This window comes from Lissotriton vulgaris, chromosome 3_1 (genome assembly GCF_964263255.1).
Source record: "Lissotriton vulgaris chromosome 3_1, aLisVul1.2, whole genome shotgun sequence".
NCBI classification, from domain to species: domain Eukaryota; kingdom Metazoa; phylum Chordata; class Amphibia; order Caudata; family Salamandridae; genus Lissotriton; species Lissotriton vulgaris.
The window spans coordinates 1,394,206,798-1,394,221,536 of record NC_141689.1 but is presented as its reverse complement, the minus strand read 5'-3'; the positions used below and the strand labels follow the sequence as shown (position 1 = coordinate 1,394,221,536).

Genomic DNA, 14,739 nt, shown 5'->3' with positions numbered 1-14,739 from the left:
CAAATAGCTGTTTTGTTTTTCTGAAAGTTTGTGTTCTTTCTATATAATACAATATTGCCCTTCTGACATCTAATGTATGTAGGGCCCTTTCCGCTACCGTCTGTGGTTTCGGAAAGAAGACCGGTAGTTCCACTGACTGATTGATGTGGAATGCTGAAATTACTTTAGGCAAGAATTTTGGGTTTGTTCTAAGAACCACTTTGTTTTGGTGTAACTGCATGAATGGTTCTTGAATTGTAAACGCTTGTAACTCACTTACTCTTCTGAGTGAAGTGATAGCTATGAGGAAGGCCACCTTCCATGTGAAGAATTGTATTTCACACCTATGCATACGTTCAAAGGGTGGTCCCATTAGTCTGGTAAGTACTATGTTGAGATTCCAGACTGGGGAAGGTGGTAGTCTTGGTGGAACGACTCTTTTGAGTCCTTCCATGAAAGCTTTAATTGCTGGTACTTTGAACAGGGAAAGATGTTGCCTGTTTTGTAGGTACGCCCCTATAGCTGCGAGATGAACTCTGATAGAGGTATATGCTAAGTTACATTGCTGCAAGTGTAGTAAATAGCAAATAATCTGTTTAGTGGATGCGTCCAGAGGGTTGATGTGATTACTGTTACAGTGTACAGCAAACCTTTTCCATTTTGCTGCATAGCATGCTCTGGTGGTAGGACGTCTTGCTTGTTTTATGATTTCCATACATTCTGGAGGTAAATCTAAATATCCAAACTCTATGACCTCAGGAGCCAGATCGCTAGGTTCAATTGTTTGGGATCTGGGTGCATTATTTCTCCATGGTTCTGTGTAAGGTGCATGGGTAATAATCTTAGCTTTTGATGTGGCATCTGTGAGAGTTGTAGTAGCGTGGTGAACCACGGCTGTCTTGCCCACGTGGGTGCTACTAGTATCATAGTCATTGAGTGCTGTTGCAGTTTCCGAACCACTAATCGAATTAGTAGGAGAGGGGGAAAAGCGTAAGCAAATTTGTTGGACCAATTTATCCATAGTGCATTGCCCTGGGACCGGTGGTGTGGGTACCTGGATGCGAAGTTTTGGCATTTTGCGTTCTTATGATTGGCAAACAGATCTATCTCTGGTTGCCTCCATCTTTGGAAGAATGGCTGCAGTATCTGGTTGTGCAGCTCCCATTCGTGTACTTGTTCTGACTCTCTGCTTAGGGTGTCTGCTATCTGATTTTGAACTCCTGGTAGGTGTTCTGCTAACAGATAGATCTTTTGAGGAAAGGCCCATCTCCAAATGTCCTGTGCTAGTCTGGATAGTTGGAGAGAGTGTCCCCCCCCCCTGTTTTTGAATGTAATACATTGCAGTCATGTTGTCTGTTCTGATCAGGACTGCCTTGTTGGTTATTTGCATTTGGAAAGCTTTTAGTGCTAGAAATACTGCCAGCAGTTCCAAGTAGTTGATGTGCAGTTTCTTTTGCTGCACACTCCATTTCCCCTGCACTGTGTATTTGTCCACTTGCGCTCCCCATCCGGAGAGCGATGCGTCCGATGTCAGTATCACTTGTGGAATCGGTTCTAGGAACGACCGTCCCTTGGAAATGTTTGTTGTGTTCCACCACTTCAGAGAGCGATGCGTACGGTCGTCTACCAACACCAGATCTGTAATCTGACCTTGAGCCTGATTCCACTGTGTCGCTAGACACTCCTGTAGTGGACGCATTTGTAGTCTGGCATGTGGTATTAGCAGTATGCAGGAGGACATCATGCCTAACAGCTGCATAAACACTCCTGCTGGTAGTGAGTGTTGTGGTTGAAATCTTTGTATCAACTTGACCATTGTCTGTATCCTGATTGGATTGGGGTATGCTTTGGCTCTTTCTGTGTCTATAGTAGCCCCCAGGTATTGTTGAATTTTGTTTGGTTGTAGGTGGGATTTTTTGTAGTTCCCCTTAAACCCTAGGTGGTGCAGCAATTGAATGGTCTTCTGTGTGTTGTGAAGGCATTCTTCTTGTGACTTGGCCTTTATTAACCAATCGTCCAAGTAAGGGAAGACATGTATTTGTTGTCTTCTTAGGTGTGCTGCCACCACTGCTAGGCATTTTGTGAACACTCTTGGTGCCGTTGTGACCCCGAACGGAAAGACTTTGAATTGATAATGTTGTCCTTCCACTACAAACCGTAGGTATTTCCTGTGGGCTTTGTGAATTGGGATGTGAAAGTAAGCGTCTTTTAGATCCAGTGTAGAAAGAAAGTCCCCTTTCTTCAGTAAAGGAAGTACTTGTTGGAGCGTGACCATGTGGAAATGTTCCAAATTTATGTATGCATTGAGAGGTCTGAGGTCCAAGATTGGTCTTAGAGACCCGTCTTTTTTGGGGATTAGGAAGTATAGAGAGTATACTCCTGTCCCTTGTTGATGTTTTGGAACCTTCTCTATGGCATGCTTTTGTAGCAGTGATAGTACTTCTTCTTTTAACAATGTCAGATGGTCTTGACTCATTGGACGCTGTCTGGGGGGAAGTTTGGTGGGGTAGCTGTGAGTTCTAGGGAATAGCCATGCTGGATAATTTGTCACACCCACTTGTCTGATGTGATGTTTTCCCAGACAGGTAGGAACTGTGCTAGACGTCCCCCGACCGGTGTTATGTGGTCTGGGGGAAGTTGTATTAAGTCACTGTTTTGGGGTTGGGGAGTTGCGGTTGTTATTATTTCCGCGACCTCTACCCTTGTTGTTGTTACCTCTGTAACTGCCTCTTGAACTACCTCTGGGTGACTTTGGTGTAAAAGAGGTGGATTGCTGACTTGTTCCTGTACTTTTTGAGCCCCTCTATAGGTGGATCTACGAAAGGAACCCCTTTGTGTTGGCTGTTGTAATGCTCCCATTGACTTAGCCGTTTCTGTGTCCTTTTTCATCTTTTCTAAAGTCTCACCTGTGCTTGAGCCGAAAAGTGTCTTCTGATCAAAGGGTTGATTCAATAAAGATGTTTGTACTTCTTGTTTGAACCCTGAGACTCTAAGCCATGCATGTCTCCTTAACATGATACTGGTGTTGATGGATCTTGCTGCAGTGTCTGCCGCGTCCAGGGCGCACTTAATGGAAGTGTTAGTTATTATCTTTCCTTCCTGTATTAGCTGATCTGCCCTCTTCTGATGTTCTTCAGGGAGATGTGTGATGAGTTTTTCTAACTCATCATAATGTGCCCTGTCATAGCGTGCAAGTAGCGCTTGTGTATTGGCTATGCGCCAGCTATTTGCCGCTTGTGATGCTACTCTTTTTCCTGATGCATCTATTAATTTTGACTCCTTATCAGGTGGAGGGGCTTCTCCTGTAGATAATGAGTTCGCTCTTTTGCGAGCGTTTGAAACTACAAGCGAGTCCAGAGGTACCTGCCCTTTGATAAATATTGGGTCCTTTGGAGCTGCCTTATATTTGTTATCAATTCTTGGGTTTAACACCCTAGCCCTCACTGGGTCTTTGAATATGTCTGCTGTGTGACTGAGAAGCCCTTTCAGCATAGATAGAGTACCTGATGTCTTTTGTGCAGTAGGTAGTGTCTCTAATAGGAAATCCTCTACTTGAGGTTCTGTATGTAGATCTACTTTATGATATTTTGCTGCCCTAATAATAAGCTGTACAAACCCTGTGTTATCAGGTGGTGTAAATGTAAATGTATATGTAAATGTAAATGTATAGGCATTTATATAGCGCACTACTTACCCGTAGGGTCCCAAGGCGCTTCGACCGCTGAGAAACCCTTCCTGGCTTTCCTGAGAGATGGTCCCTTAATGGGTATCTCCAGGGTGAGACCAGGCATCCCCGGCGGTCTGGTGGGGCCGTTAGTGAAGATGAGGCAAGCTAATGCCCAGAGTTGCCGAGTGTGATCGCTGATCAGAGTGGGCACCGAGGCGAGAGAATTATCGAGTCCGCTGACCCTGGTCCAGAAACCTGCCGCGCCGGGAATCGAACCCTGGTCCCGGGCCGTCCTCTGCTCTTGGGTCTGCCGCCTCTAACCAGTGAGCCACACTACTTCACTTTTAGGGATATAACTCTGGGTCGTTGTCATCATCTGACCCTGCGTCATAATTCTCCCATGGGTCATCCTCATCTGGGATAGTGTCATCGTCCCCGTGAGGTTCTCCCTCCCCTGTATCACTGTCTACATCTGTCTGAGGTGTAGATGGTCTTGGTGTAGAAGGTGGAGGAATAGTTGGCATAGTGTGAGGAATAGGAGAAGAGGGTGTGACTCTAGGTCGAGGAGAAGTAGGAGGAGTTGTATTTGTCCCCATTGTTCTCTTTTTAGTAGGAGGAGCTTTGTCGTCCAACTGTTCATTCTTCCTCTTTTTAGGTAGTTTTGTCACCATCAAAAAATATATTCCCCCTTGACCTCTATAGCTTTAACGGTATATATCCAACACTTTAATTTTTGTATTTTAATACAAAAGGGCAAACAACAGGAAAAGTTTTTTTTAGAACTTTATAATTTTATTATTTTTTTCTTTAGTTGTATTTCTTAGTACAAAAGTTTTTTCCATTTATCGATTTATCACATCAGTTAATATATTTTATCAAAAAACACATAGTATAAAACTCATTATTTTGTAATATCATCAGTAAAAAACTATTTCATGCAGGGAAAACAGATTACAAAACAATCAACATTCACACAGGTACATACACCCCTTACTTGTCATACATACTACATTCATTCTTGATTCTGCGTCTGAGGGATCGCAGGTGGAAGTGCAAATTGACAACAAGTCTATCATCGGATCCACAACAAAAAACAAGCCTTTGCACAAACAATCAGCAGAAAAAAGACAATATCTGACAAAATAGATACCCAACCATGCAGGGGCCATAAAAATATTGTTTATGTATGAGTTTTCTGCAAGACAGGTCCTGAGGAAGGCGGTCTACACTGCCGAAACGCGTCGACCCTGCGTATTAATTTGCACTTCCACCTGCGATCCCTCAGACGCAGAATCAAGAATGAATGTAGTATGTATGACAAGTAAGGGGTGTATGTACCTGTGTGAATGTTGATTGTTTTGTAATCTGTTTTCCCTGCATGAAATAGTTTTTTACTGATGATATTACAAAATAATGAGTTTTATACTATGTGTTTTTTGATAAAATATATTAACTGATGTGATAAATCGATAAATGGAAAAAACTTTTGTACTAAGAAATACAACTAAAGAAAAAAATAATAAAATTATAAAGTTCTAAAAAAAACTTTTCCTGTTGTTTGCCCTTATGTATTAAAATACAAAAATTAAAGTGTTGGATATATACCGTTAAAGCTATAGAGGTCAAGGGGGAATATATTTTTTGATAGTGCATTGCTTTTCCTCTCTTTCCCTGACCATTGCAGTAATAATAGAGGGGGTCCCATTCTTATGCTAATACATTCATGGTAGTTTTGTCACCACCTTGCCAGTTTGAGGATCGATATACAAAGTCTTTTGTTTTGGATCTGTCTGATGCTCCTGTGTCGGTACCGAAATTTTTGGTTCCGAAAGGTGCCTTTGCTTCTAACCGTCAGTGTTCTGTTTTCTCGGTACCGAGAATTTGCTCAATTCCGATTTTTTCGGTGTCGAGTAAGTCTTCGGCGTCGAAGCGCGTTTCGGTTTCGACATGGAATGTTTCGACTGCGAGCCTTCCTTTGTATGGAGCTTCGGTGTTGATGCTGATCGCTTCTCGGATCCGACATAGTGGGAGGCCGAGTGTTTCGGTTTCGTTGCCGGGCCCAAAGGCGGGGCGTCAGAAACTTTTTTCGGTAGTCTGACCAGGCTGGAAGGTGGGGTCGACACCGAACGGGGTCGGTTTTTCGGTAAAGGGACGTTGTCCCTCACGGTTTGATGATCGTCGATTTCTTCGACATCAGACTCATCCACTTCCGACTCCGACTCCTCTTCATCTTCTTCTTCTTCGGGGTGCTGGGCCTCGAACAGCTCCGGGATTGCCTCTGACTGCATTCTCGACACTTCATGTCTTCGGGCTCGACGGTTTCTAATCGTCGACTTGGAGGAGAATGCTGCGCAGGCTTCACAGTCCCTGGATTCGTGTTCAGGTGATAGGCAAAGATTACACACCTCGTGTAAGTCCTTGTGTGGGAACTTAGCACCACACGTTGGACATTTTTTTAATGGAGTCCTTTCCATGGACTCCGGGCTGGACTACGTCGAGATAGGCCTCCCGGTCTCGTTGGCGTAGTAGTTGTAACTTTTGTTGTTTGACGTCAAAACGCGTCGAGATGGAAGTAAACTCGCGTTTGATAACAATACCGTCGAATTGGAAAGGGAATACGTGCCGAAATATCACTTTTTTCCCGAAGTCGATCCGGAGCGCTTCGATCCTCATCCGAACCCAATGGCGGAAAAAAACAATCTAAGGATGGAGCCGACGCCCATGCGCACTAGCAACCAAAGGAGGAGTCATCAGTCTTGTGACAACAAAAGACTTCTCCAAGAGAAAAACAAGAGCAATCATCCGAGCCCAACACCAGATGGCGATCTATTCATAAATGTACCATCTACAGCCCATATGCCTCGAACACAAAGTTAGGAATTTACAGTGCAGAGCGCGCCCCCCCTGGGATGGTGTTGCGCCCCCCAGGGCGGCACGCCCCACAGATTGAAGAACTCTGCTCTAGATGGTGTGAAGGATTCTGTTAGCGATCCATTCACTCTCACGCACGCCGATGGGCGCGTGTAGAGCAGGGAAATCACCAATATGGAGCGGGGGCATCCCCAACCGTATCAATGTTGCATGCAGAAAGGGCCACTCTTCAGAGTCAAAGGCCTTTTCAGTGTCCAATAGGACTGCCACAGCTGGGAGCGAGAGGTTCATCCTGTGTAATATTGCGAATAGGGTCCGTAAATTCAGTGAAGTGGATCTACGTGGGATGAAACCTGCCTGGGCTGGAGATACCATTTGATCTACTTTTAGAGACAGTCTAGTGGCCATCATTTTGGCTAAGATTTTATAGGCTAAATTCAACAAGCATTTGGAAAGCAATAGGTCTCGCAATATTAAAGTTTGAGCTACTGGCATTGCTAAATAATGCAACACCAATAGCTCAAACTTTAATAATGCGTGACCTATTGCATTGCAAATGCTTGTTTACTCAGCTGTTTCTTATAGATAGACTGTTCGTTCACTTATGTCAAAGAGGTCCTTGTTGGAACCAAGTCAGTCATTAATAATCTGTAAAAACATACTCCTATAATAACTGGTAAGCAAAATGATGCAACATGAATAATTTGAGCATATAACAAAACTCACACGATCCTAATAGCAATGTTGAAAACACCCTGCATATAAGTGTAAATGCAGCTCCTGCACAAAATAAAAGACTTCAGGACGATGTCCCATGCGAGGAAGAGGGGAGGTGTCCATGATACGTTAAAGGAAAGGAGCTCACTCACTTGGACGTGAAATGTGTCAAAGGAGGAGATATCTTTCCCTCCCACACAGAGGCTAAAGTTCACAGTACTGAGCTTGGCAACTGACTGCTCTTACCTCTAAAGCTAATACAATTCATTTCAATTCCCTATTTTGGTAAAACCGCTCCATTAAAGGAACACGATGGTCAAGAGGTGGGACTAGTTTAAGGGAACAGTTGCCCACATGAGACTAGTGTCGTGTAGGTGGTCCCCAGGTGGCGGATCAGTCTAAAGATGCCAGGAGTTACCTGCAAGAGCTTCCCAGTCTCATTACTGTTTCAGGTAGGCCCCTGGGGACTGCCTGAACATAACTGGTGTGGACCACAGGACAGACTAAAGAAAAAGATGGCTGCAGCATCTTCACTAATTTCTTTAATAGTATAAAAGGTTGATGAGCTGGGGCCTGCTGTTTTGGTTTTACTTCCTTGTGTTACTCTTAACACAAAATGACTGAGGGCCGGATATTCAAATACCTCTAAAGCACACGAAACAGACTATTCAGTCCACCACACTTTGGGTAAATTACACACCTGGATTTTTAAAGATGCAAGTCCAATGGGCAAATGTCATTCTAAAGTCCAAGTCAGTTTAAAAGTGCAAACACCTGACAGATGTGGGTGTGACACGCACTTTTAGTCTCACCACGTATTTGCTCCACCAACTCTGTCAAATCCTCACAAGAGTCTTTGCAAAGAGCAAAAAGAAAGAGGTGACATGCAAACAAGGATTCGAAGAGAAAAGCAGAACAAAGAAAGTATTAAGGGGTGATGCAGCGTTGGCAAGCTTTACCAACACTAGGACAAATGAATGAAGCTTAGCCAGGATTGAATCCAACATATAACAAAACATGATTTTGCCAAGGAGGAGATCCGGAAAGCTGTTATGGTCTGCAATGCATTTGGAAGATGTGTTTACCACAGAGTGGTAAGAGGTATGTGAAACTATGGGGGAGGTGGGTTGTTAAAAAGTTGCAAGCAAAAACATTAGCTCGTAGAAATCAAACCGAACACAAAGCATGCCTTGAGCAAACATCAGTAACCCTGAGAAACCTACTATTTGTTCCAGGCCAGTGTGCGTGACCTTCTCATCATGTATCCACAGGCCTCCAAATCGCTATAATTAGAATCGACGTGCTCCTCATCAGTATATAGAACCCACAATTAAATGAAACCTGGATAAAAGGTGGCAGTGATCCACGAAAAGCTGTCAGCGGAAAAAAAGATAATGCAGTGGACTTCACAGCAGATGGAGGACTACCTGATTTGTACATTAATAAATATCCAAGTACTGTGTTTGTATTACATCATTATCCTGGTTCATAACAATTTCGTTCAAACTACAAGGTATTCTACACTCCCACACATTAACTCCGTCTTCAAGTACTTAAGAAGATGTCCCTATTAGTAAAGTCAGGACCTAAATAAACTGGTAATCACCCCATCGGTGATTCAAACACACTTTGTCTCTTTGAAGTTTGTTTCTATAAACCTTCAGGTTGATTTATTATGTGTTATGGGCTTACACATCTGCGACCTTCTCTTGGTCACGATAACTGGAGGGAAAAGAGTAACACGTCTAGGGCATTCAGCCTGAATTTGGGTACAATTGATTAGGCGAGATTCATGGCATAAAGAGAGCTGTCAAAGTTGTTTTAATGAAATGTAAGTGGAGAGTGGCATTTGTTAAAGGATGATGAATTTGTGCCTCTAGCCTTAACAAATGGAAAGCTCATTTAATTAGCTCATCATGTTTATTTCGGCATGATGCTCTCTAAAACGTGAAGTGAGTAGTAATTAAGATAAAACAGAACTACTTATCTTCTGTCATAGATACATGTATGCGAAGTAGGCCTGTTCCATTAGACGAACTATCTTATCATAGGCGTAAACAGTGGTCCTTAGGATCTGTAGACGTATGCAAGCCTTTTCATAGTCTACTTCAGCAACAAGCCTGTTGTTATTGAAGGACTGGTGACATAGGAAATTAGCAATGTGGTTGAGAAGCTGGTGCTTGATTACAGGGGCTCGCATATGCCGGAAGTGGAGCGTGTGTCGAGCAACGAGCGGAGAATGAAGCACAGGACCCGCAGCACCGATACCGCCCCAGCTGCAGCCGCAAACTGCAAACCGCAGGTGAGGTGGAGAGTGGCACCAGCTTCAGCGGCAACAGCATCCAGCACCTGATTGCGAAGGCCGGCCACTTAAAGACAGAGAAGGACCGGGGGTGAGTGCGACAGCTGTCGCTAAGTGTGTGCCCCTAGGAGACTAGCAGAGGCGGGCCAGCTATAGCTGGGTGCAGCTTGGAGGGTGCTCTCTGGTGTGGCCACTCGCTGCCAGGTCCGGTCTCTCCCGCCCTTCCCGCTGGAAGCTTACCGCCTCAGATCCTGCGCCTCTGCAGCCCCAATCCACAGCCTGGTTGGATGTTAGCTGCCCGGGGCTCGCATATGCCGGAAGTGGCGCATGTGTCTAGCAACGAGCAGAGAATGAAGCACAGGTCCCGCAGCACCGATACCGCCCCCAGCTGCAGCCGCAAACTGCAAACCGCAGGTGAAGTGGAGAGTGGCACCAGCTTCAGCGGCATCAGCACCCAGCACCTGATTGCGAAGGCCGGCCACTTAAAGACCGGGAATGGTAGGGGGTAAGCGCTACAGCTGCCGCTAAGTGTGTGCCCCAATGAGACTAGCGGAGGAGGGCCGGCTATAGCTGGGTGCAGCTTGGAGGGTGCTCTCTGGTGTGGTCCACTCGCTGCCAGGTCCGGTCTCTCCCGCCCTTCCCCCTGGAAGCTTACCGCCTCAGATCCTGCACCTCCACAGCCTGGTTGGATGCTAGCTGCCCGCACCAACTCCAAACGAGAAGGAAGCACCAAACGGCAGAGAAAGCGATTGCTTTCACTTTCGTGATCGCTCCAAAAACAAAGAAGCCTGTGAGTGGTGCACGCGCGCCACTGCTAGCCATGGCCTATTGGTGCCTATTACATGCACCAAGCGCTTAATAGACACCAATAGGCCATGGTCGGAGCAATGCGCCAGCCTGTGGCCAATTGCGTGCAGTCTTTAATAAAAAGACGCACGCAAAGGCCAATCGCGTACTACAAAAGGAATCTAGGTTAGCCTCAATACCCCGTTTTTTTCTCTTACTAAATGTCTCGCGCTGCGCGAGTACTGCTGCGCAGTGCAGCACTAGGCGCGAGACCTAAAAAGGAAAGGGGCCTGTATGAGCCACAGTGTAGTGGGTCCTTCCCTGCCTTAGGAAGAAGAGTTATCACTGCTTCCCGCATTGTTAACGGAAGTATGCCTGTCTCGATTGCCTCCTTGTATACATTAATGAGGTGAGGGGCTAATTCTTTCTTAAATGCCTTATAAAAACAACCAGAGAACCCATCTAGGCCTTTGAGCCGTCCATGTCATCTATTTCCTGGACTACGTCGTCAACTGTGAAAAGTTCAACCAAGAATTCTCTGTGTGCGTCCTCTAGCCAAACCATAGCCACTTAGTCTAAATAGGCATTACTAGCAGTCGTGTCTGGGGAGACTTGGGTAGTATAAAGGTCCTTATAATATGACAATACCTTCTCCTTAATACCCTCACAGTCCGCAATCGGTACCCAGTAGTCTCCTAGGAGGCTTGTGATGTAGGTCTGTCCCCTAATGGGTTGTATGAACCTTGCCAGTGTACGACCAGGGTGCTCACCCTCCCCATACCTTCTAGCTGTTGCATACTTCCCCAAGAAGTGGCCTTCCCTGTCCGCTGCCTCAGATATTCCGCCAATAATGTCGCCCTCTGTCTTGGACCCGTATTGGTCCGTGCTGTCAGATGATCTGCATCAACAGCTCCCAACTGTGCTTCAAGCTTGGACAATGTGAGCTGTAAGTCTCTGAGGATGCCTGCTCCTTTTGAGATGCAGACTCCATGTATGTATGATTTGAATGCCTCCCAAAGCATGGCTATGGTCTTTACTGTGCCTCAATTGATTTCAAAATATTCCTCTATCGCCGTAGTCCTGATGCTTCACAGAGAGCTATCCACCTAGCCCTTGGTGCCACGGTCCTTCCACAAGTACAGCTCTTTTTCATGAGAGGGCACAGTCCTCTTTGTGTGTCTCCCAGGTGCAGCAGGTGAGGTTCAATTATTTTTACAGCATCTCTTTGCTGGGTCCAGGGAGCAGCAGGCCAGTCCTTCCTCAGTCTTCTACTCAGTCCAGTAGTGATCTGAGGACTGAATGCCAGGGGTGCCACTTTTATGCCATCTTTGTGTTTGTGGGAGGGGTAGACTCACTAGCCAAAGGGGGTAACAGTTCCTTTGGGACAACCCTTCCCACTTTAGCTCACTTTCTTTGGGTTTGGCCAAATACAGCCCCAGAGTACCCATCTCCGCCTGAATCCAATATGGCTCAAGTCTTCTTCCCCTGTGCAATTCTCTGCGCTAAACCATAGGAAAAAAGAGCCACTCCTCATGGAAAACAGGTAATACAGCGTGTTTTCCCTCTTTGGAGGAGGAGCTATCCTGTCTGCCTACGAAAAGGAGTGGGCAGTCTAAGGTGTGAGCAGCATTCGCTTCACTCAGGCGGTAGCTTCTTTGAAGCTGGGCCATGTGTAGCCACCACCCAGTAATCATCCTGCTGGAGTAGGTCTCACCTCCTCCCACCAACACGTTCCTTTGTTCATTGTTCCTGGGAGTACTTCACACACATGGGGGAAGCTGGTTGTCTTTAGGGACAACAGCTGAGGACAGTCAAGAAGGGCTACCAAAGGTTTTAAGCAACAAAGTAATAACCTTCCTGTTAAAAGTTAACTTAAATCCGATCTCAGCAATGAGTCCGTTTTAATGTAACAATTATTTTGATACCTTGAAGAAATATCATTGGTGGTCCAAAATAGAAGTGAGCACTTAGCACAGTGGCTAATGTAATTCCAAGTTAGCAAACTGCCCTTACGTCAGTGAAAACTGCAATTTAGAGCTTTTATGTCAGGGCATGTCGAAAACGAGAGGATCATGCCCTTCTTTTTAATACTTAGTACAATGCCTTGTGGGCTACCAAGGTTATCCATGGGGTGACTTATTATTATTATGAAGCAAGGTTTTGACTTAGCAAAAGGGTTTATTTTGCCATGTCGAGTTGGCAGTTTGGAAGCTGCCCAACTCGGCTGCTGTGGCAGGCCTAGAGTCATGTTTTTACCTTTTTTTTATTGTAGTGGGGCACAATTAAGTGCTCCAGTCCACTAGTAACACTGATCTTACTTGCCCTGGGTACCACTATTGTGGACTCATAGGTAAGTTAAATAGGCCAATCGGGTATTAGCCAACTGTACACAACTTTGAGGGGTCAGGGCACATGCACTAGGACATGGGCAGGGCCTAATGCAAAACAGTCGAAAAACTAGCAGCATCTGTTTAAAACTTGGGGAGGTGGGGGTGATCATACAAAAAGAGGCACTTTACTACAGAATGTAAGAATGTAGAGATGATGTTGAAGTAACAAACTCTTCATTGCATGCTTGAAAATAAATAACAAAAAAGTCACATGATTTTTTTTTCTGAACGTAGAGGTTGAATTAAAGCACAGTTCCAACATCATTTTGTTTTCTTCATTGCTGCTGCTTCTGACTGCAGGTGACTACAGGAAACCATTTAAAGTCTGGGTTAAGGCACAGGGCATTGTGGATTTAGACTCAATGTTGTTCACATTACAGATTCATGCTACAGAAATATATTTTGTCTATTTGACAGGAAAATGGTACTTGCTGTTTCACTGCCATCCGAGCAGAGGTGACATTTTTAACACAAGTAAGCATTAACATTACCCTGGCTGACTGATTGGATTACAACTTATTTTTTTTACGGTGTGCCTCCTAAATATCAAGTAGGTAATATTGTAGGACCTTAATATCATATACAGAATATCAATGGACAAAATATTGAAACATAAGTATGTATAGGTTTTCTATACCTAACTCCTCAAATATGTATCTTGATAGTATCTGTATTTTCAAGGTACATAGTTGTTGTATTAAGAACAGAAAATCTATACTTCCTCCATATACACTTACCATTTGATATTTTGTCCATCCATATTTTGTCTATTATGTTAAGATACAATAGTCCTTTGCTCTATATTCCATGGCACATCGTTTATTTCTAATAGAGGATGTGTTTGCCTTACCTGATGCTTGTGATGCATGCACTTTCTTTTTTTCTGCTATTTCCTGTTTTAGCTTCTTTATATTGATTAGCAGGCGTTCCACCGATCTCTCACTTGCTTCCACCTTTATACATGTCTTCTGCAAGAAACAAAGGATGACCCTAATGTTAAAAGGTATCTTTGTTGTCCGATCAAAATGGGCATATTTATGCAGCTGATTTAAGCGGAAAGTGGCTGTTTAATAAATGTTCTGCATTAGTTCACAGGCGAAAGGGCTGAAGGTGATTCCAGCAATGTTTTTCTATTTATTACCAATGTCAAGAGTGCAAACCTAGATTAAATGTTTCAACTTATTGATGAACACCACCATATAATTGCGTAGTTAGTTTTATGATTGGTATTTGCAGGCAAGAATACTGGGGTAGACACAGCATAGAACTGTATTCTGACTGACCGCTGCCTATATTAAACCCTATTAAATTCTGGTTGGCGTGTTTTTGATCACTGATAACTAAACAAATTATTTCATGACTTTTCTTTGGCTCTACATTACAGTCCTTAAATGTTCAGCTCATTTGAACAGTGTGTGTAGTTTAAAAGCATGGTGTAGACCAAGAAGGCAAATGCAAAGGGTACATAGACAAGCTTTGGGTTATTTACAATTGAAAAAGGAGTCAAGTTCCTGTGGGAGGTTAGGGGTACAACATCAAGCATTGACACTTTCGCCCCCGCCAAGTTACAGAAATATTCACATATTGTGCCGTTTTGAACAGTAATATGAAAGGCAATCCCAAGCGGTCTAGTAAATGCTAGAAATCTTTGGGGGGGGGGGGGGGGGGGGGGGGGGGGTTATATTAGGACAATACTTTGCTGATTCTCCAGTACACATATGCTTTTTTGAGTACTCCCCATTGTCAAGTTCCTCAAATCCTCAAAATCGCTGTGTTGATTTGGTATGCTGGCTAGTGTGACCATATAGTTAATGTCCATTTAGTGTTGCCAGTTTACAATAGTCATTAACTATTTTAATCTTCTTAATGAAAACATCTCTACACTATTTTCAAGAAAAATGGAAAACTTTATGTATTTCCTTCTGTTGTCTGTCTTGACCTGTCCAAAGCTTGCGTTTGCTATTGTGGAGGACAGCTTTATACAAGTTCAGAAAACAACCATACATTGTTCAGAGCATTCTAGAAAT

The 14,739-nt window shown here is 44.2% G+C and overlaps 2 protein-coding genes across 2 annotated transcripts in view; one reads left to right on the top strand and one right to left on the bottom strand.

Annotated features, from left to right (window-relative positions):
- ABRAXAS1 (abraxas 1, BRCA1 A complex subunit) overlaps nucleotides 1-14,739 on the bottom strand; it is a 272,612-nt gene that overhangs the window by 3,777 nt on the left and 254,096 nt on the right. Inside the window, exon 8 of the mRNA XM_086961866.1 lies at nucleotides 13,563-13,680. Coding sequence (XP_086817992.1) covers nucleotides 13,563-13,680 — 118 coding nt within the window. The remainder of the gene's footprint in view (nucleotides 1-13,562; nucleotides 13,681-14,739) is intronic.
- The window catches only part of MRPS18C (mitochondrial ribosomal protein S18C), a 181,148-nt gene that overhangs the window by 117,215 nt on the left and 49,194 nt on the right, over nucleotides 1-14,739 (top strand). The gene's annotated exons all lie outside the window — the stretch shown is intronic.